General features: G+C 39.8%; 1 protein-coding gene across 2 annotated transcripts in view; it reads left to right on the top strand.

Annotated features, from left to right (window-relative positions):
• The first annotated feature begins 1,753 nt into the window (after positions 1 to 1,753).
• Positions 1,754 to 22,906, top strand: part of themis2 (thymocyte selection associated family member 2) — a 108,764-nt gene continuing 87,611 nt past the window's right edge. For both annotated transcript variants that reach the window (XM_028819971.2, XM_028819972.2), the window contains exon 1: positions 1,754 to 2,082. In XM_028819971.2, coding sequence (XP_028675804.1) covers positions 1,971 to 2,082 — 112 coding nt within the window. In that variant the 5' untranslated portion in view covers positions 1,754 to 1,970. The remainder of the gene's footprint in view (positions 2,083 to 22,906) is intronic.

Raw genomic sequence — 22,906 nt, 5'->3', positions numbered from 1 at the left:
AGTCTAAGGCGGGGTTGAAGGACATCGCCCCTCGTTGTCCATAGCTGCTAGTTGGTATTATTCAAATAGGCTGCGACCAGCACTGATGATAGCCTACCATAGCAGGACACCAACAGATTAATACATCGGAATTTAGCCTGTGTGCAGCACGAGTCCTTTTAAAATCAGGACCTATTGGAATTTTTGAATATATTTTGGTAGACTCTGAATTTCCCCTTGGGGTTAATAAAGTGTATCGAATCGTATAATCTAATATTTCATAAATCTGTTAAGCAGCTAACCCTCACCAGTCCTTAAAAACAGAAAAACATTATGTTCTACACAAATTACGTACTAGTTTAGTGCTTTCATTTCTTACGTGAAAAACTGCAACTCCTGTCGGCAAAACAGATCGTCGAGTAGCTACTTAAATGACCGCTAAGAGGCGCCCGTGAGCGTGTCCGTGCCGCCTGTTGGTGTGGCGGTTGGAGCAAAACTTAGTTACACGTCACACTCACCTCATGACAAAATATTTAATAAACAATAAAATGTGTAATTGATAAAGTAAATAGAGGATGAAAGGTGCTACAGCTTTCCAACAATTAATCCCTGTTTTCAAATCACTTTTCCAGAGCTGGGTCGCAGGGAAGCCCATCGGGTGCAAAGGCAAGAACAATCGCTGGACTGGACGAGAGCTCATCGCAGGGTGAACACACACATACACACACACACCCACACACACATCAGGGGTCCCATTAGAGTCGCCAATCCACCTAACAGTCATGTCTTTCAAAACAGCCCAGTCCAAAAATCACGCCGTGTATTTTACAGTTTGTTAAAAAGAGTAACGTATTTTTTTGTCAAAAGTACAATAAGCGGACAAAAAAAGTGTTCTGTCATTTAAATTTCGTTAACGGAACCTGTACATTTTCAAAATTGTAAACTTTTAAACACTATTGTAAGGTTTAGGTTACATTTTAAACTCTGTATTATAAACAAATTATGCTGGGTGATTTGGGATGTGATGGAAATATGGAGCAGTAATGTTGTGGCTGTAAAAAGTGCAACTGTTTAATATGGTTCGTCTGAGCCGCAAGCCTAAATGTCAAACTCCGCCGATGTCACCTTAATAATTGTAATATGTATATTATGTGCTGAAGTAAATAACGATAGAGAATTAATTGTTGATTGCGTTCATTTCAATTGCTAAATTCAGATTTTCTTGGTCTGCTAGGATACTGCTATAGGTAGCCTACTAGACATTACAGATTTCGGTTTAGTCCACATTTTAAGAACCTTTGCAAAGTGCCAAGAACCAGATTCATATGCAAAGAACCCTGTACAAAATGAAATGTCTCTTTGCCAAGCTATGACTCTACAAAGAACCTCACAGCCCAGTAAATTGATAATAAAGATTGTCCTTCATTTAGAATTTAACAAAACAGAGTGAGGTCCCAGGTGTCTGATTTTTGAAGATGTGTTTGCCTTTAATCCTGGCTTATTGCAGTGCTCGTAGTGTATAGTATATTGCATTTGATTGTCTCCGCGTGTCTCTATGGGGGGCACCCGAGGTGCTGATGCCCGGTGCACCTGGCAGGCTTAGCCCACCTTTTCGGACACTTGCCAGTTGTCACTACTTTACAAATTTAAAGTGGATAAGCCCCCAGGACCCTTTTCATGTTGCTTATGGTGCCCAGCCGTTAATGTCGAGGTCATCGCACTGTTGTACTGCCCTCTGCTTTTCGTTGCCATCTGTTTAGTTGAATCAATCAGGAAGCGCGTTGCGGACTTTAATTGCCCAGTCGAGGAGAGCGAGGCGTGATGTGCCACTCTGCCCAGCCCGCAAACGCCTTTGTGTTCAGTTCTCACTTCACATCCGCTTAAAGCAGAAGTGCGACGAGTGTGGGATAGCAAGCGACTTATGGTCACAGCTCGTCCTCCTCAGTCAGACGACCACTTAGAGACGAAAGTGTGCAGCAGGACATCGTGCAATGGCGGGTACTGGCTCCACTGCTGTCCAGTCCTTGCAGGAATACATCACGTCCATTGACATCGGCTCCCTCCCCAGGATCGTGCAGATTTGCTCGGGGGTTTACTTTCAAGGTAGGAACTGAGAAATATAGTTTCACTTTATATTTTCAGAAATCCAATATATATAAACCGTGACTCTCACCAGGAAAAGCTATTTCAGAAAACGAAATGAGATGAGATATGTGCAGTACATTTATACAATGAGGCAGAAACCATGCAACTCTGGACGAACGTCTACCCGTGATTTGGGGTTTGCTTAACGTCTAGGAATTTCGTAACAAACTATGCATTTTTTATATTTTGAATAGTCAAATGTAGTAAAATATACGGTAACTGTAACTGTAACCTTGCACAGTGTGTTGATTAAACAGCGCCTTACAGACATGACTTTCCCCTTATCTTAAACAGTATTTCCATTCTTTGTTATTCCTTTAAAGATTCAAAACGTTTTAGCTGTTCTTTTTATTGTTTTCGGTCAGGCGCGTTAACTCTTACAAAAAAACTTCAAAATCCGTCAGTATTATAAATTCTCAACGTGTCTGCGTGGAGTGTCCTGCCACATAGCAGAGACGCGCTGGTTAGGCTGGCGGGCGACCCTGTATAGGAGTGAGGGTGGTGTGCCCAACACTGCTATCATACTGGGAGTCAGGGATAGATAGATAGATAGATAGATAGATATATAGATAGATAGATAGATAGATAGATAGATAGATAGATAGATAGATAGATAGATAGATAGATAGATATAGATAGATAGATAGATAGATAGATAGATAATAGATAGATAGATAGATGATAGATAGATAGATAGATAGGATAGATAGATAGATAGAAGATAGATAGATAGATAGATTATAGATAGATAGATAGATATTTTTTTAATTTTAAATAGACCTTTATTAACAATTACAACATAACTGCAGTCAAATCAACAGCCAAAATTCAACAACATTTAGAAACAAAGTTTTTCTACTCATACTTTAGTAGTAGACATTCATTTTCTGTGGAACATAAAACATCATTTACAGCCCAGATTTCTCTAAATATATCTAATTGATTAAATAGTTTAAAATATGCAAATTCAATCTTCAATCTCCTTTGAAGGAGAACCCTAAACATTAATAGAGCATCAGTGGTTTTCAGATCTTTATCTCTATTTCTTCTTGTTTTTAAAGTTGCCATCTTGGCCTGGCCTAACAAAAAACTGCAAAGTAAACATTCCCTTTTACAAATTCTTGACACAGACATTCCAAAAATATAAATGAGTTCGTTAAATACAGTTCCCAAATCCATCAACAATAAAGCAAGGAAATGCAGCAGTGATTTTAATCTGGTACAATGCAGAAATAAAAGATAAATTGTTTCTTTCTGAAGGCAAGATAGATAGATAGATAGATAGAATAGATAGATAGATAGATAGATAGATAGATAGATAATAGATAGATAGATATAGATAGATAAAGGCACTATATGACAGACAGACAGATAGATAGATAGATAGATATAGATAGATAGATAGATAGATTAGATAGATAGATAGATAGATAGATAGATAGATAGATGAAAGGCACTGTATGATAGATAGATAGATAGATAGATAGATAGATAGATAGATAGATAGATAGATTAGATAGATAGATAGATAGATAGATAGATGAAAGGCACTATATGACAGACAGACAGATAGATAGATAGATAGATAGATAGACTAGATAGATAGATAGATAGATAGATAGATAGATAGATAGATAGATAGATAGATAGATAGATACTTTATTAATCCCAAGGGGAAATTCACATACTCCATATAATAGATTGATAGTAAACAAATGTGGTGCCATGGAAAGATGTGAAAAGAATTCTTCAAAATAAAACCAAAAGCAAAAAAAGGAAATAAAACCCCTAAGAAATGGAAACTCATCAAAGAAATCAAGAAGAAAATTAAAAAATTAAAACCAAGCTGATTAACCCTCAGTCGATGCCTCAGCCCACTTCCTGACCTAATGAATTAAACCTTCACATGCCAGGCTAGTCCAGCTCAGGACCACAGGGTGCCCGCCTTGGTACTATGGCAGGTACCAGCCCTGGACAGGGCACCGGCCACACCTCAGGGTCCACTTGTGCTCTCTCACACTTGGTCCAATCTAACAAGCGTGTCTTTGAGGATGTGGGAGAACAAATGGAGAAGCTGGAGGAAAGTCCACAGAGGACACACAGAAGACCTGTGACATTTTCTGTTTGTTAAACACCTTCCATTTCAAATGCAGAAGCAACAATTTTCGTTCAGAGGAAGCCTCTTTCTAAGAATGAGCAGAAAGTCTTGAATACCACAGACCCATGAAGAGTAATTCATAGTCGAGACTGTGCCCGTGAATGAGATTCTGGAATATTTGCTGGGACAGGTCTTATTAATCTGGGGGTGTCACACTGGACTGTCTGCACTGGACTGGCGTGGTACGTCTACGGGTCCTCAAATCTTTTGCTTTAATGTGAAGAGCTGCATTTACTTCTTTGCTTAGGCTTGTGCGCTGTCAAGTCACACATGTCCAGTGGAGTAAAACGTTTCTCAGTCCGGATGTCAGTGTAAACATACTGGGACTGCATTTGTGGCCTTGGTCATCTTCCTTCAGGCTCTCCATTATTTTCTTGAAGTCACCCTGTAATATCGCTGAAGCCCAAAAACCACAAATACAGTTGAGCTTCTCAGTTGAATGTCTGCTGCTCCACAACTACTGCAGCACGAAGGTGCAAAGGCAAGAATAAAGAGGAACTCAGAATGAGGAAAAGTAAAAGCAGTGAGAAAATGCAGATCTTTGCCAACTTTCTTTGTAAAATAAATGTTACTTGGGTTTATTTCAGAGGGTACAAAAATGAATCACGAAAATAGCTCTTCCTTTTTTCCTAGCATGATTTATACTTTAAGATGTGAAAGATTTTATATAATAGATAGATCTGAAAAGCAGTCTATAATGCAGGGATGTGAAAGGCGCTATATCATAGATAGACAGATGGATAGATACAGTCTCTATATCTCAACCCCCTTCACTTTTTCTTTTTTTGTTTAATTCAGTCTTATGCAAAAATCGTTTCAATTAATTTTTTTTTCCCTCATCAAGCAACACTCAGTGCCCCAGAATGACAAAGTGATTCAAATCTATCGCAGTGACAGGATTTTAGACATTTTTGAAAAATTCTTAAAAATAAAAAACAAGCACTTGAACTATTCCCATTGCCACATGTATTCAGACCCTTTACTGTGAATTTGGCTCGGGTGCATCCCAGATTCCTGGTGTTGGATGTTTCTACACCTTGTCCGGGGTACACCTGTGGTTAATTTCAGTTGGTTGGACTGATTAAGAAAAAACACACCCTGACTATAGAAGGTCCACAGTCATGATGTCAAAGGATTCACCTGCAGAACTTCGAGACAGGATAGAGTCGAGGCTCAGATTCTGAGGACGGGCTACAAACAGTTTCTGCAGCAGTGACAGTTCCCCAAGAACACAGTGGCCTCCATAATTCTTAAGCTGAAGTAGTTTGGAATCACCACATTTGTACCTTGTGTTGGCCACCAGGTCAAAACTGAGCAAACATGGGAGAAGGGCCTTTGGTAAGATAAGTGACTAAAAGGAGAACAAGGAAAACTTCTAGAAGAACAACCATCACTGCAACACTCCACCAGTTTGGGCTTTATGGCATAGCATCCAGATAGAGGACACTCCTCCTCAGTAAGTGGCACATGGAAGTTTGCTTGGCACTTTGCAAAAAGGAACCTGAAGGACTCTCAGGACTGTGAGAAACAAGATTCTCTGGTCCCGATGAAACCAACACTGAACTGTTTGGACTCACTTTCAAGCATCACGTCTGAAGGAAACCAGTCGGCGCTCATCAGCTGTGCCCTGCCATTCCATCGATGAAGCCTGGTGGTGGTGGAAGCATAGGGGCTTTGATAGGAAGCTGAATGGAGTAAAGTATAGAGCTATCCTTAATGAAAAACCCTACTCAGAGTGCAGTGGACATCACACTGGACTCAAGGTTCCACCTTCCAACAGAATAAAGCAAAGACAACACAGGGGTGGCTTAGGGACAACTCTCTGAATCTCCTTGAGTTGACCAGCCAGAGCCTGGATGTGACCCCAGTTCAAAACATCTCGGAGAGACCTGACGTAGCTGTCCCATCGACTGGTCTCCATCCAACCCTGACAACAAAGTCCCTAAGAAGATCTGCAGAGAGGAGTTGCAGAAAATCCCCATAGATCCAGGTGTGTAAAGCTTCTCACGTCAAAACCTTGGAGGACTCCCGGCTGGAACGGCTGCCAATGGCCATACTGAGTAACGCTGCATACTGCTTTAGCCCGACCACCATTCAAAAGTTTGGGATCACCCAGAAAATTTTCATGTTTTTGGTTGGAAAATGGGATGGATGGATGGATCTGTACTAGGGTGTTGTACACATGTTAGCCATTATGAATGCACGAGAAGTCAAGCACCTTTATTGGTTAGCTAAAAAGTTTACAATATGCAGCTTTCGAGGCAATTCTGGCCCGTAATTACATCTTTGCCCCAAAGAAGGGGCCTGACTGAGTTGCCTTTAAAAGCTTTTATATTGTAATATTTGTAGTTAGACAATAAAAGAGGTCATTTTGCTTAACTTCTCATTACATGTTTTTGATAGAAATTGATACCTTTTGTTATGAACGGGTACCATTACATTAATTTTCTACTAGTGCGTTTACATGGCTATAGCTGTTTGTAATGTGTCGTGACTTCTAAAATTTATTTCAATCACATTGGACTGCCAAAGCGGCCACTTTCGAGCAAGCCAATCCATTCAGCGTCCTAACTAAGTCAACTCCCTTAGGCTTATCACTTAATTAGTCAGTGTTACATGATAATTGGTTATTAGGTTAGGGTTTAGGTAGACTTTATTATTCACCTGAGGGAATATGTTATTGCAGCACCGACAGTACAAAAAGAGACGATCCAATAAATAAACAAAGACACAGCATTTGACAGCCAATGTAATTGAATAAACACACACTAAAGATCAATACAAAGAAGAATAATGGCTTCCAACAGTACACAAAATATTAATGCAGAATTCAACATCTAGCAGCATCCCCTACAAAGAACAGAATTTAAAATGCTTATAACTCATAGGAATAAAGGAGCTCCTTACCTTTGGAAACCTAAATCTGCAGCCTGATGGCAACAGCCGGAATTTCGAGCAAAGAGGATGGCGTCTGTCTAACAGAACTGAGTTGGCCTTCTGCCTTCTGTGTTTGCGACACATTTCAGTGATAGACTTCTGCTGTGAACCAATGATTTTACTGCAAATTTTTATAATGTTGTTAAGATGATTTATATTCTTATGGGTGATGGAAAAAAGCAAAAGCAATAAAGGACTTTTAAAAAGAAGTGTCATAATGGTTTTGTCCTAAGAAAGAAAATATAGATGTGTGCTGTGGTGAAGATCAAAGTTTTATTTGTTCTCAATGGTTGTTCCAGAGAGTTGTTTTGCTCTACCATCTCCACTATCCCCCCTTTAATTAAAGTTGAGACAGTGGATGGTGGAGGGCACCTGAAATCTACATATGAAATATGAAGTTGTAAATTAGAGTGACCACACCATTGTACATACTCACTGACAATAGGTCCATGGCGGTTTCCCTTGTAGAAGACTAACAATGACAGAGTTGTCTGCAGATTCCAGGATATATTTATCCTCCTGTAAACTCCTGCAGTCATTTGTGTATAAGATAAACATAAAAGAGGAGATAAGCAGTAACCTTGTGGAGTGCTGACAGATGTACTTAGGCTATCAGAGAAACAGCCATTGACACTCACTCTTTGTATTCTGTTTGTTAAACAAAGTCCAGAATCCACCTCACCAAGTTAGGGTCCAAACAGAATTGATCAATCAGTCTGTCAACTAAAATGTGAGGCTGAAACCCATTACAAGCTGACCAAACGTTTATAAACGGCAATCTTGTGTGGTTTTTTCATGCTTACAAATGCTCATACAATGATTCAAAAGTGTTTCCGTGGCAACCTCTCAAAGCAAATTGGTGAGGGTCCAGAAAAGCCTCAGTTTTGTTACGTAGATGTTACTTAATTAACTTCTCAAAGGATTTCATGATATGAGAAGTTAATGCCACTGGTCTAAAGTCACATAATGATACTGTGGGCTGTGCAGTTTTGGCCAATGGAATAACAGGTGATTGTTTCAATAGGCTGGGTGCTGAGAGAAACCTTTGTAATTGTATTACTAGGGACTTAGAGAAACCTTTGTAATTGAATTATTAGAGAATAAGAGAAACATTTATAATTGAATTATTAGAGAATCAGAGAAACCTTTGTAATTGTATTACTGGAGAATTAGAGAAACCTTTGTAATTGTATTACTGGAGAATTAGAGAAACCTTTGTAATTGCATTACTAGACAATTAGAGAAACCTTTGTAATTGTATTACTGGAGAATTAGAGAAACCGTTGTAATTGCATTACTGGAGAATTAGAAAAACTTTTGTAATTGTATTACTGGAGAATTAGAGAAACCGTTGTAATTGCATTACTGGAGAATTAGAGAAAAGCCAAGCAAAATGACACCTTTTATTAGAGAAACCTTTGTAATTGCATTAATAGAGAATAAGAGAAACCTTTGTAATTGAATTATTACAGAATTAGAGAAACCTTTGTAATTGAATTATTAGAGAATTTGAGAAACCTTTGTAATTGCATTACTAGGGAATTAGAGAAACCTTTTTTAATTGAATTATTAGAGAATTAGAGAAACCTTTGTAATTGCATTAATAGAGAATAAGAGAAACCTTTGTAATTGAATTATTACAGAATTAGAGAAACCTTTGTAATTGAATTATTAGAGAATTTGAGAAACCTTTGTAATTGCATTACTAGGGAATTAGAGAAACCTTTTTAATTGAATTATTAGAGAATTAGAGAAACCTTTGTAATTGCATTACTAGGGAATTAGAGAAACCTTTTTAATTGAATTACTAGAGAATTAGAGAAACCTTTGTAATTGCATTAATAGAGAATAAGAGAAACCTTTGTAATTGAATTATTACAGAATTAGAGAAACCTTTGTAATTGAATTATTAGAGAATTTGAGAAACCTTTGTAATTGCATTACTAGGGAATTAGAGAAACCTTTTTAATTGAATTATTAGAGAATTAGAGAAACCTTTGTAATTGCATTACTAGGGAATTAGAGAAACCTTTTTAATTGAATTATTAGAGAATTAGAGAAACCTTTGTAATTGCATTAATAGAGAATTAGAGAAACCTTTGTAATTGAATTATTACAGAATTAGAGAAACCTTTGTAATTGAATTATTAGAGAATTTGAGAAACCTTTGTAATTGCATTACTAGGGAATTAGAGAAACCTTTTTAATTGAATTATTAGAGAATTAGAGAAACCTTTTGTAATTGCATTACTAGAGAATTACATTCATAATGGCTAACACGGTACAACACCCTAGTACTAGAGAATTACAGAAACCTTTGTAATTGAATTACTAGAGAATTAGAGAAACCATTGTAATTGAATTATTAGAGAATTAGAGAAACCTTTGTAATTGTATTACTGGATAATTAGAGAAACCTTTGTAATTGTATTACTGGAGAATTAGAGAAACCTTTGTAATTGCATTACTAGACAATTAGAGAAACCTTTTGTAATTGCATTACTAGAGAATTAGAGAAACCTTTGTAATTGCATTACTAGAGAATTAGAGAAACCTTTGTAATTGAATTACTAGAAAATTAGAGAAACCTTTGTAATTGAATTATTACAGAATTAGAGGAACCTTTGCAATTGCATTAGGCCCGCTGACACCTGTTATTCAGTTTACTTGGGTTCCAAGGTGCTGGCGTTCCTAAAGTTCAGTTCTGGGTTAAAGAATGGCCAGAATGAAACAGCTATCTTAAGAAGTATGTCAGTCTATTGTTGGTCACTCCATGTGACAGGTCACCAAGAAATGTAAGATTTGAAACAAACGGTGGTCATGCAAGTGAATAAAGAAGGGTGTTTGTGAAAAAGCAAATAAGAAATTGTGATAGGGCACTAATGAGTGAGTAATTGTGATGGTGTGTCACGTATCTGAGTGAGTGAGAGAATCAGGGAGTTAATGAGCGAGTAAAAGGGTGTGATGATCTGCTAGGGAGTGAGCAAGTGAGTCCATAAATCAGTCAGTGAGTGAAAGAATATCATAGCGTGCTAGTGAATCAGTGATGGTGAGTGAGTGTTATTGTGTGCCATGGAGTGAGCAAATGATGTAAGGAATTGGGGAGGGAGTGTGACAGTGTGCTTATCAGTGTGAAGGGAATCCGTGAGTGTGTCGGTGATCATGTAAGTGAGCGAGTGATGGAGCAGGTGAGTAATTGTGACGGTGTGCTAGTGAGCGAGTGAATTGCTGGACAGATACTCAAGTGAGCGTGCCAGTAAGTGTGACAGAGTGTCATTTAAATCTTTGCAAATAAAAGTTCAGCACAGGCGAGATGCCAGACTCCCAGCCATAACTTGCAGTTGACTAAACAGGGCAAGAAATAAAAAGCAGAACCAAAGAGAAGACGTAACTAAAGTGAGGATCCTTCAAAATAATCACAGAAGTGCTGCACATCTGCTTACTTCCTGCCTTTTAGGAGTGAGAGCGTGTGCTCAGCAAAAACGTCACTGTAAAATTAGCACTTTAACTGTTAAGTGTTAGCTTCCCAGTCATAATTCTTGCAGGGCGTGGGCATTGCAGCGGGTGGGTGGGCAGCACGTTGGCCCCTCGGACAGGCACTAAAGCAGAGATGCTGAAAGTGAGCAGATGGGTGTGATGTGCCGTCCTCGTCAGCCATTTAGCAGATCTGTGAGCACAGAAAAACCTGCACTGCCTCTTACAGAGTATGGCTAGCAAAGTGAGCATTTAGAGATAAAACTAAATTAATTTTAAACATCTTGCAATGCATCCATTTTAGATCATACGTCTATTTTAAAGTATCTTAAATGGATACTTGGATCTGAAGATCTCATAAAAAGCATCGTTGAGATATTTGGAATTCATTTTAAGATATCACAAATACATTTCCAAAAATAAAAAAATGAGGCTAATTTTAAAGTTCCTGCAGCCTTAGTGGGACCTCCTGATATTCAAAGAGACCCTGAAAAACACCTGAGATTTCCAGAAATTCACTTGAAGTTATTTGAAGCATCTGAGATATTCGTCCCACTCTTGCCCATCTCCCGATGGGTATTGCGTCCCACCCTCACCTTCACTTTGTGGCTTGTGAGCCCACGTGGCACCGCCAGGCAGCTTTCCTCAGGAATCAATTGCAGACGATCCTCAGCTCTGTCATGTCTACTAAGCCCAACTCTGTCCTTCCTCCTTCCTGCCTCAATGACTGTCTACTTGGTTTTCCTTCAATGTCCTCCCACTCAACAGCCATAAGTCAGAGGTTCTCCTCATTGGTTCCAAGTCTACTTTATCAAAATGTAATAGTTAATCATCTAACCGTGATGGTACTTCCCCTCAGGTTAAGAGTTTGGGGGTTATCTTTGATAGTACCCTGTCTTTTGAATCCCATATCAATAATCTTACACGGTCATCTTTCTTTTTTCATCATTCTGTAGTATTGCATGTCTATGACCCTCCCTTACACTAAGCAGCACCGCTATCCTTACGCATGCATTGCTCACTTCCAGCATTGATTATTTCTGTGAAGATTCTCAGTCATCCAGATGAAATTATCTGGTAGTTGAGTCATGGCAACTGGACTTCGTTCTTGTTAGGTAGAGCTTGGGAGTAAAAGTTACGGGACCCCCGAGCTCTACCTATCCATCCATCCATTATTCAACCTGCAACAAGAACAAAGTCCATTTGCCATGACTCAACTACCAGATAGCTTTGATTATTGTAACTCTCTTCTCTTTGGTCTTCCACATAAGCTCCTCCATACACTCCAGCTTGTTCTGAACTCCGCTGCCCGTATTATATTCATAATGATGTCAGGAACCGAGGTATCATCTTCGAGTCATCACTTAGTGTTGAAAAACAAATCTCCATGGTAGTAAAGTCCAGTTTTTACCAACTGTGGCAAATCTCTAAATTAAAATCCTTCCTATCACAGAAGGACTTGGAAACACTTGTCCATCCATCCATTATCCAACCTGCTATATCCTAACTACAGGGTTACGGGGGTCTGCTAGAGCCAATCCCAGCCAACACAGGGCACAAGGCAGGAAGCAAACCCCGGGCAGGGCGCCAGCCCACCACAGGGTGCAGACACACACACCACACACTAGGGACAATTTAGAATTGCCAATGCACCAAACCTGCATGTCTTTGGACTGTGGGAGGAAACCCACTCAGACACGGGGAGAACATGCAAACTCCACACAGGGAGGACCTGGGAAGCGAACCCAGGTCTCCACTGCAAGGCAGCAGCGCTACCCACTGCACCACTATGCCACCCGGAAACACTCTTTCATGCCTTTATTACATCTCACCTAGATTATTGGAATTCCTGATATGTTGGTCTGCCCAAATCTGCTCTGTCGTGCCGCTTCAAAATCCTGCAGCGACATTGTTATTGGGTCAAGAAAAAGGGGATCACGTCTCCCCCATTTTATCCCCTCTCCACTGGCTACTGGTGAGGTGTCACATTGATTTTAAAATTTTGCTGCTTGTTTTTAAAGCCTTGCATGGTGTCGCTCCAAAATATATCTGTGACCTCCTTCACCCCTACGTGGCACCGAGAGCACTGAGGTCATCTTCTCCTTGTAGTGCCGAGATCTCAGCTGAAGTCGAGGGGAGACCGAGCTTTCTCAGTTGTTGCTCCTCGGCTTTGGAATGACTTGCCTTTTCACATCAGGTCTACATCCCCTGTCGAGGTTTTTAAAAGCTGGCTTAACACTTTCTTGTTTGCTTCTGCTTTTCACTGTGTATAATGCGATTGTGTTGGACGTTATACAGTAATTGGTTGTCTTCTGTATGATTGTTTGCATTGTGTTGACTCTAATGTCAACTTTATACAGCACTTTGGCGCAACCTCTGTTGTTTTAAAACTGCAATTATAAATACACCCGTAACACACTTGCAGTAAATCCACTTGACTTGACCATTCCTAGTTCTCATCTTCTTTCTCTGTACGTTTACCATTCGTTTTGCCAGAACCTACAGATTCCACATCATCCAGTTGATTTTCACCATCTCGATCACTGCCATTATCATCAAAACCAGTAACGGCACACTGCACAGTGAATACACTTGACTTGAGCATTCCTAGTCTTCATCCTCTTTCTCTATACGTTTACCATTCGTTTGCTCAGAGGTTGATGCACTTGCTGCTTCCTGAGCAGCTCCTCTTTTCTCCACCCTAGCGGCCCACTTCTTCTCTTCTTTTCGTGTTAAATCAGTGTTTGTGTTGCAATTACTTAGTACGTTTTCTTTAATTTTCATTAAGCTGGCACTCAAGTCTTTAATCTGCCTCAAGAATGATTTAAGCTATGAAGAGGTAGAGGAAGTGACGGCGAAGGTGGCGCCCTGCTGCCCGCTGCCGAGAGTTGATTCTACAATAAAATAAAATAAAAAGAGGAATAACCTTGGAGGTCAGTCATCACCCTGAAAGCGGGATAGTAGACGTCACGTAGTGTATGTGTACCAAATTTCAGGTCAATCGGTCAAACAGTTTGCGAGCGACAGGTGATTTCAAATCCTGGACAGACAAATGGACAGCCGCTGTAGCATATTATATAAGAAGATAACTTAATCTAATATTCTTAACACTCAAGGTCACCTTACAATATTACATTAAACAACAGTAATCTACTCTCTCTATATATATATAAAACCCTAAGCCTAAAAGTACTGTACAATGATTTTGTGCAATGATTTTATGTGACTTTTTTGTCACGCTTTAAACCGGGCTTATTTTAAAACCTACATATAAGTTTGGTATCATTCTTTTCAGAATTTATTGAACTTTAATGTGATGTTCTTAGATTTTCAGATTCTTATTCTGTTTTTAAATTATAAACTAAAATATCAAGAAAGTTGTGGTTTTTGACAGTTAAAACGAATGGATTGTTTATTTAGTCTCTTATAAATACTCATCGAGTATAGTGGACAGTTTAACAGGAATACTCCAATTGGTAAGAGAGTAAATATTTTATTCTCATTTCATGATTTTTACTCTATTAAATAATAATTATTTTTTCTTTTACATATTTATAGAATTTCGTGATTTTGACTCCAATACAGTTGTGCTTGAAAGTTTGTGAACCCTTTAGAATTTTCTATATTTCTACATAAAAATGACCTTAAACATCATCAGATTTTCACTCAAGTCCTAAAAGTAGATAAAGAGAAACCAGTTAAACAAATGAGACAAAAATATTATACTTGGTCATTTATTTATTAAGGAAAATGATCGAATATTACATATTTGTGAGTGGCAAAAGTATGTGAACCTTTGCTTGCTAACTGCAACTAAACATTTCCGGTAACTGTTGATCAGTCCTGCACACCGGCTTGGAGGAATTTGAGCCCATTCCTCTGTACAGAACAGCTTCAGCTCTGGGATGTTGGTGGGTTTCCTCACATTAACTGCTCGCTTCAGGTCCTTCCACAACATTTCGATTGGATTAAGGTCAGGACTTTGACTTGGCCATTCCAAAACATTAACTTTATTCTTCTTTAACCATTCTTTGGTAGAACGACTTGTGTGCTTAGGGTCGTTGTCTTGCTGCATGACCCACCTTCTCTTGAGATTCAGTTCATGGACAGATGTCCTGACATTTTCCTTTAGAATTCTCTGATATAATTCAGAATTCATTGTTCCATCAATGAAGGCAAGCCGTAATGGCCCAGATGCAGCAAAACAGGCCCAAACCATGATACTACCACCACCGTTTTTTCACAGAAGGGATAAGGTTCTTATGTTGGAATGCAGTGTTTTCCTTTCTCCAAACATAACGCTTTTCATTTAAATCAAAAAGTTCTATTTTGGTCTCATCTGTCCACAAAACATTCTTCCAATAGCCTTCTGGTTTGTCCACATGATCTTTAGCAAACTGCAGACAAGCAGCAATGTTTTTTTGGAGATCAGTGGCTTTCTTCTTGCAACCCTGCCATGCACACCATTGTTGTTCAGTGTTCTCCAGATGGTGGACTCATGAACATGAACATTAGCCAATGTGAGAGAGGCCTTCAGTTGCTTAGAAGTTACTCTGGGGTCCTATGTGACCTCGCCGACTATTACACGCCTTGCTCTTGGATTGATCTTTGCTGGTCGACCACTCCTGGGGAGGGTAACAATGGTCTTGAATTTCCTTCATTTGTACACAATCTGTCTGACTGTGGATTGGTGGAATCCAAACTCTTTAGAGATGCTTTTGTAACCTTTACCAGCCTGATGAACATCAACAGCTCTTTTTCTGAGGTCCTCAGAAATCTCCTTTGTTCGTGCCATGATACACTTCCACAAACATGTGTTGTGAAGAGCAGACTTTGATAGATCCTGTTCTTTAAATAACACCAGGTGCCCACTCACACCTGATTGTCATCCCATTGATTGAAAACACCAGAGTCGAATTTCACCTTCAAACTAACTGCTAATCCTAAAGGTTCACATACTTTTGCCACTCACAAATATGTAATATTCGATCATTTTCCTCAATAAATACATGACCAAGTATAATATTTTTGTCTCATTTGTTTAACTGGTTTCTCCTTATCTACTTTTAGGACTTGAGTGAAAATCTGATGATGTTTTAGGTCATTGTAGCTGCCGAAAATGTAAGGTGTGGTAAAGCACGGAAAAGACGCGTGCCAAAAGAAATCTCTCAGTCCAAAAGTTCATTTTTAAAATATTTAGTGAAAATTAAAACAAAATAATGCACACAAGAATAAAAGAAAAAATAGTTTCACACGTAGAATAAAATGCAAAAAAGGGGAAAATGTATCTTCTCTAAACTTAGCTTTTCTTGAGTAACTTTAGTTATTTCTGTACTTAAAAGTTCTTTAATTCTTCTTCCCTACTTAAAGGTTTTTAATTTCTTCTTCTGTACACATTAAGCATACGATACATTAATTAAATAAGCACTGTTTTCTTAGAGTTATTTCACACACTCAAAAGGCCCGTAGGCACGGTTAAAAACCTTATGCCTTCCAAACCTTACTCATGGCAAGGTCTTCACTAACTAACTGAAGAATATTTACTCCAAGCTGTTAGAAATGGCAAGAATATACCAATTCAATTGTACTTATGGGGGTTATAGAAACTCCCATACTGTAGATTATACATTGTCATCTAATAAAATATTCATGAATTTTATAGAACTAGGCAAATGGCTCTTACAGTCATATTTATGCAGAAATATAGAAAATTCTAAAGGGTTCACAAACTTTCAAGTACAACTGTAAATAATCATTTTTCTGTAGTACATTTACAGATTTTACTAATACTCTGGCTGCAACTAGGGGTTGGGCGCTGAAGGCGCTTGCCTCCCTAATAAGATATAAAAACAAAGAGGATGATAAAATCAAATAGCAATAAGGTACAGAGGTAGTAGCAAACATCAAAGATAACAGGCATTAACAGTTAAATTCATAATTGGTGTGGCAGTTTATAAGAGACTGGCTGTGCAAGCCCATGCTGTACAATATGCTCTTGAAATCGTCAGAAAAAAATGGCCATGTCAGGTAACTGAAAGGAACTACTCTGGACGTCTCTCTCCTAGGAGGTTTCATTTTGCCGCTGTGCTCGCCTCACTTGTGTATTAGCGGCAGGAGGAAAAGTAAAAGGGATACCATTTTGCTGATGTGTTTGCCTCGCTTCTGCATCAGCCGCTAAGCGACTGTCTTTCTTGAGAGGTTTCATTTTGCCAACATGCTGCCCTTGCTTGTGTATCCTCGGAGGTGGCGCCCTTACCTGACTCCACCTCTCACTTCCGGGCCGGACAGACAGACAGACACGCACACTTCCACTCATAGACGTTTATATATAAGATAAGTTTTGAGGGAAGTTTTAAACTGTGCTAGTGAGTCCAGTTGACGTATGAGAGAAAGAAGAGAATTCCAGAGTTGAGGGGCACGGTGAGAGGACGCTCGAGCTCCCATAGAGCAGAGTTTGATGGGTGGCACAGAGAGTCGCGCTGCAGATGAGGACCGGAGGGAGCGAGAGGGAGTGCGCGTCTGCAGGTGATCAGTGAGGTAGGGTGGAGCGAGACTGTGGAGAACTTTAAATCAGGGGTCCTGGAGGGCCCTAGTGGCTGCAGGTTTTCATTCCAACCCTTTTTCTTAATTGGTGATCAGTTTTTGCTGCTAATTAACTCCTTTTCATTTCATTTTTATTGACTTATTTTTTTAAGACTTGTTTCTCTCGATTGCTTCATTTCTTTCCTTGAACAGAAATGAAATGTGAAGTGAGTGAGCCAACAGAAGACCACCTAAGTCAGGACCTCAAACTCCAACTAGGCGCAGATTCTTGTCTTTAATTAAACCCGTTCTTTGATTCCACGGCTTGTTGCTGCTCTCAGTATGCGATAGCCGACATTTCAGAAATTGTTGAGTTTCTCTTTTGTAAGAGCAGCGTTAAAATGTTTAGGGGGCCTGAGCAGACCAACATTCCTGAGACCCTTTATCTTTCTTTATCTGCAGACACTGCAGTGGCGGGCCGTCAGGGCCTTCAAGGCCTTCTCTGCTGGCCTAAAAAAATAGCTGAATCACAAACTGATGTTAATTATATTTTGTCCATGAATACTTATTAAATAATTCCAAATAGTCTGTCCACTTCCTTTCATAGCTTTCCCGATGGTTGTGCTGCGCCTGCTTCCAGACATGTATTTTCGTATTAAAGCATTTAACCAATCACATTTCACCCATCATTTGTTGCCAGGCAGGGTCAAAGTCAATGAAGTCTGCCAGGAGGCCTTCACAATCCCTTCTGCAGGCCCTCTAACACAAAATAGATGTCAATTAAACCGTTGCTTCAACCAATCAGATTTTGATTTGGTTTCACTAGGGCCCTCTAGCAGGCGGACGGCAACGTCACCGTATTCAGACCCGTTGATTGGATAGGATGGTGTAATATAAAAATCTGAATGAGAGCATCATGGGGCAGCTAGTACACATTGGTATGTTTGGCGGTGAGCATTCTCGTGTCCACTGCTTCTGTCGAGCGGACATTTTCAGCCCTAAAGTGAATTAAAACTTATGCCAGAAATACGACAGGGCAGGTTCGACTTTCAGCATTAGCTTCGATGGCGATAGAAAGGGACTTCGTGATGGAACTGAAGTGCACAGATAATCTGTACGACAGAGTAATTGAACTGTTTTTGAGGAAAGAGAGGAGGACGGATTTTGTTTACAAATAATCCGAATTTTTGGTGAGTAAAATGTTGCGATTTTCCTAAATAATATTGCAAGTTTATAAGTTATTATTGATGTTTTTTATGTGTGTCGTGGGCTGTAGCTGCAGTAGAAAGGAACTTGTTCACCCCTGGTTTGTCTATTCAATAAAGGCATTTATTGTGGCTACAGGAGTTATCTATCTGCGATGCAATGGCTCTTTATACTGAATTTCTGCATATTAAGATGGTTTTTATAACCATAAATTAGTTTTTGAGGGGCGGATTGATTCAGACGGAGCACTACTGAAGGCCTAGGTGTGAAATGCACGGTCCGCCACTGAGACACTGTATGATGGACACAGCTTGCTGGTTGTGTTTTGTATCTTATTATTGTTTGGCTACTAATTAAGGAAAAAGAAACAATTAAGGGTTCTGAGTCTTTGAGAGCAAGTCAATTAAAAATAATTCAAAAGAAGTGAATTAGGAGTCAAAACAGGTCACTAATTAAGAGAAGGGTTAGAATGAGAACTTGCAGCCACTGCGGCCCTCCAGGACCAGAGTTGGCGACCCCTGCTTTAAATGTTAAGAGCGGTATTTTGTATTGTATTCAGTAGTAAACAGGGAGCCAGTGGCCCTGGGGGAGAACAGGTGTAATATGTTCAGTGGATTTAAAACAGGTTCAAATCAGAAACTTTGTTAAACAGAACCTGCCCAATTTTTCTCACCTCACACCTATTTCTATTCCTCAAAAAATATTGATCAGTCTTGAGGACTCAGACAGCATTTCTATAATATATAAAACCATTCTAGAGTCCCTCCCTTTCAAAGATCCCAGAGTACAGTGGGAAAAGTATCTCTCACTCAACATCTCAGAAAAGGAGTGGATGGTAGCAATGCAGGGAATTCACTCGAGCTACATATGCACAAAGCATAGAATTATTCAACTCAAAATTATATAATCAAGCACATCTGTCTCGCTTAAAATTGTCCAAAATGTTTCCAGGGTGAGATCCAACCTGCGAACATTGCAATCGAGCTCCAGCCTCACAGGGCCAGACGTTCTGGGTGTGCACCAAATGAACATCATTCTGAACCAAAATCTTTGCATGCCTATCAGACAGCCTCGGTGTCACACTCCCTCCTAATCCACTAACAGTTGTGTTTGGTGGGTTCACAGAGGGGCTTAAAGTGGAGAAGGACAAACAAACTGTGATTGCCTTTACGACACTATTGGCATGTTGACTTATCTCACTCAACTGGAAGAATCCTAACTCTCCTCTTTTAAGTCAGTGGGTAACTGATGTTATATATTATTTGAAACTGGAAAAAATCAAATTCTCACTTAGAGGATCTGTACAAAACTTTTTCAAAACCTGGCAGGATCTAATCAATGATATTTTAGAATAAGCTCTTAAAGCACCGAGGAAGCAGATTCTCTGCCCATTTCTTTTCCTTCTCCATTTATCTTTATTGACTTATTAATTCGGGTGGCAAGGTGGGAGACCTGGGTTCACTTCCTGGGTCCTCCCTGCGTGGAGTTTCTCCAGGTTTCTCCGGTTTCCTCCCACAGTCCAAAGACATGCAGGTTAGGTGAATTGGCGATTCTAAATTGTCCCTAGTGTGTGCTTGGTGTGTGTGGGTGTGTGTGTGCCCTGCGGTGGGCTGGCGCCCTGCCAGGGGTTTATTTCCTGCCTTGCACCCTGTGTTGGCTGGGATTGGCTCCAGCAGACCCCCATGACCCTGTAGTTAGGATATAGCAGGTTGGATGGATGGATGGACTTATTAATTCATCTATTTACTTATTTCTATTAGCTTTAAGTTTAGTTTTGCCCCGCTGGCTTAGTTCTCCTTCTCAGGGGTGGGGGTCAATTTGTTTTTGATCTTATGTATGTAAAAATTGATTTATTTGAATGGAATGACGTGTTATTTTACTGCGGTGGGTTGGCACTCTGCCCAGGATTGGTTCCTGCCTTGTGCCCTGTGTTGGCTGGGATTGGCTCCAGCAGACCCCCGTGACCCTGTGTTCAGATTCAGCGGGTTGGAAAATGGATGGATGGATGGATGGTGTTATTTTAATAAAATCAATAAAATCAAAAATAGATGTCGATTAAACTGTTGCTTCAACCAATCAGATTTTGAGTTGGTTTCACTAGGGCCCTCTAGCAGGCGTACGGCAACGTCACCGTATTCAGACCCGTTGATTGGATAGGATGATGTAATATAAAAATCTGAATGAGAGCATCATGGGGCAGCTGTACACATTGGTATGTTTGGCGGTGAGCACTCCCATGTCCACTGCTTCTGTCGAGCGGACATTTTCAGCCCTAAAGCGAATTAAAACTTATGCCAGAAATACGACAGGGCAGGTTTGATAAAAATAAAAAAAAGAACAGGTTATTATCCCAACAGCAGAATTTGGAATAAGTTATAAGCGATGGATACGTTTTTGTGGGATGCCAGATAGAACAGCATTACAGTAATCTGTACGTGATGTGACTCGGGCGTTAATTAATACTTCAGTACTGTGTTGCATAAGAACAGGACGAAGTCTAGAAATGTTTTGGAGATTCAGGAAATATTAGTTTTATGGGAAGAATAGTAGAGGGTACTGTCTAGAACAGCAGTTCCCAACATGTAGGGTATGCGGCTGACCGTTTGGGGGTATGCGAAAATAATATTGGTAATGGTGGAAAACAACAAAAAAAGGAGTTAAAATAAAAACACAAAAACAAAGTTATAGAGTTTTGGTTTACAAAGAGAGACTTGAGTGAAAGATGTCGCTAGCCCCGCACACCACTAGTCATGTGTCCTCCCCCTCTTCGCCAAAACTGTCACTGTGATTGAACGCGGCCCATCGTTTTAGTGTTCGACTGGGTGTCAAGTGAGTATCGGCCTAGATCGTTCCTTATTTTTTGAGTGCTTAGCTATTATTTATTGTTTTGAGTGACTTTCTTTTGTGCCAAAATGGGTAAGTGGTTGAAAACTGGAACTCTTAAAGAGAGCTGCAGTTAGCATTGAAATTCAACCTGCTGATTCGGCAGCTGCAAGAACTTTGAAGCAGTCTGGTGATTTACATGCCCTAGGGGACCAGGGTGCAGAGACTGATAGGCCCATTCTTGCAAGAGATAAAGTTAACACTATTTAAAAAAAGTCGAAACATCAGTGCTCCGCTACAGAAGAGAAAATATTCTGTTGAATACTTGAGATATGGATTTTCATTCACGGAAGAGCTTGTCGTCTTATGCATATATTAAGAATAAATATCGCAATAAGCTGGACGCAGCTCCTGATTTGAGGTTGTATCTGTCTTCATTTGAACCTGACTTTAAAAAACTCGGATCCATGAAACAGGCTTAAGGATTGCATTAAAATTATTAAGAGCCAAATTGGAAGACTTGTATATCAAGATGAATAATTGTTATGTACTTTCATCACAAGTTAATATGGATAAAAATTATCTGAATGCTGTTTTTATTTGCTTTGATCTGTTTGGTTTTGTAATGGTGGTCGTACTCACAAGGCGCCCTGCTATATGAAGTTACTGTTGACTCACAGACTGGCTCACTAAATAATTGAGAGGCGCTGATTTGACAGAGACGTGAAGGTTCCTTCCATTTCTTTTTCTGGACCCGCCGATCCCATCTCAGAATGGCCAGTTCCTATTCTGGCACAGGGCAGAACCAGCTTTGGACAGGATGCCAGTCCATCAAAGGGCACACTGACCCGACTGCACCAGTGGCATGTAGAGTCAGCAGGTCTTCATGTCCAAAGTAACACACGTGAACATGGAAAGAGCACACAGACAGCCCCAGCAGACACTCTTACCCACGTTCTGTTAGGTGGCACTGCCACCTGAGGAGGCACCTTGACGTGACTCCTTCATTTGAAAGTCATCAGAAGTGTTTTATCAGTTGCTCTCACTTGAAACCTGAAAACGCTGCACTCTGCAACTCTTCAGCACACTGTAATGGCTTCCTCTCCGCTCTGCTGCAGTGAATGTGGCAATAAACCTCGGGTAGGAAGTGAACAGACACAAACGCAGGTCTTTCATGCTACATTCAAATCTGCTCAGGCGTTAATAAAAAGAATATTTATAAAAGGCATTAGTCACTTCCTTCTTGTTTCCTTCTTTCAGTTATTGTGATAGAAAAACGTGATTCAGATCTCTGTAGGCATTGTACACACCAACAGCAGAGCAATCTGAGCTTCCATCCATCCATCCATCCATCCATCCATCCATCCATCCATCTGTCTTCTGAAATTACTTGGTTCCTATCACAGAGTCTATAATCACCAGACCCTGAACATGACCCCTGTCCTTTGGAGGGCAGCCAGTCAAATATCCATTTGTTCTCATTGTTGGGACTCTTCACGTTCATAGCATCCTCTAGATGTCACTCATCCAATGTTAGGTATTCCTCACATCCTTATTTACACCAGTCTGTGGTGATGTTGTTTAATTTTCATCTTCTTGACGTTATGTCAGTAGATTACTGGCCCAGTGCTTACTGCTGTCATGTCCAAGGTCCAAGGTCTG

The sequence above is a fragment of the Erpetoichthys calabaricus genome, chromosome 14 (assembly GCF_900747795.2).
Source record: "Erpetoichthys calabaricus chromosome 14, fErpCal1.3, whole genome shotgun sequence".
NCBI classification, from domain to species: domain Eukaryota; kingdom Metazoa; phylum Chordata; class Cladistia; order Polypteriformes; family Polypteridae; genus Erpetoichthys; species Erpetoichthys calabaricus.
Note: the sequence above shows the minus strand (reverse complement) of the source record. Positions and strands in the feature narration are given on the sequence as shown.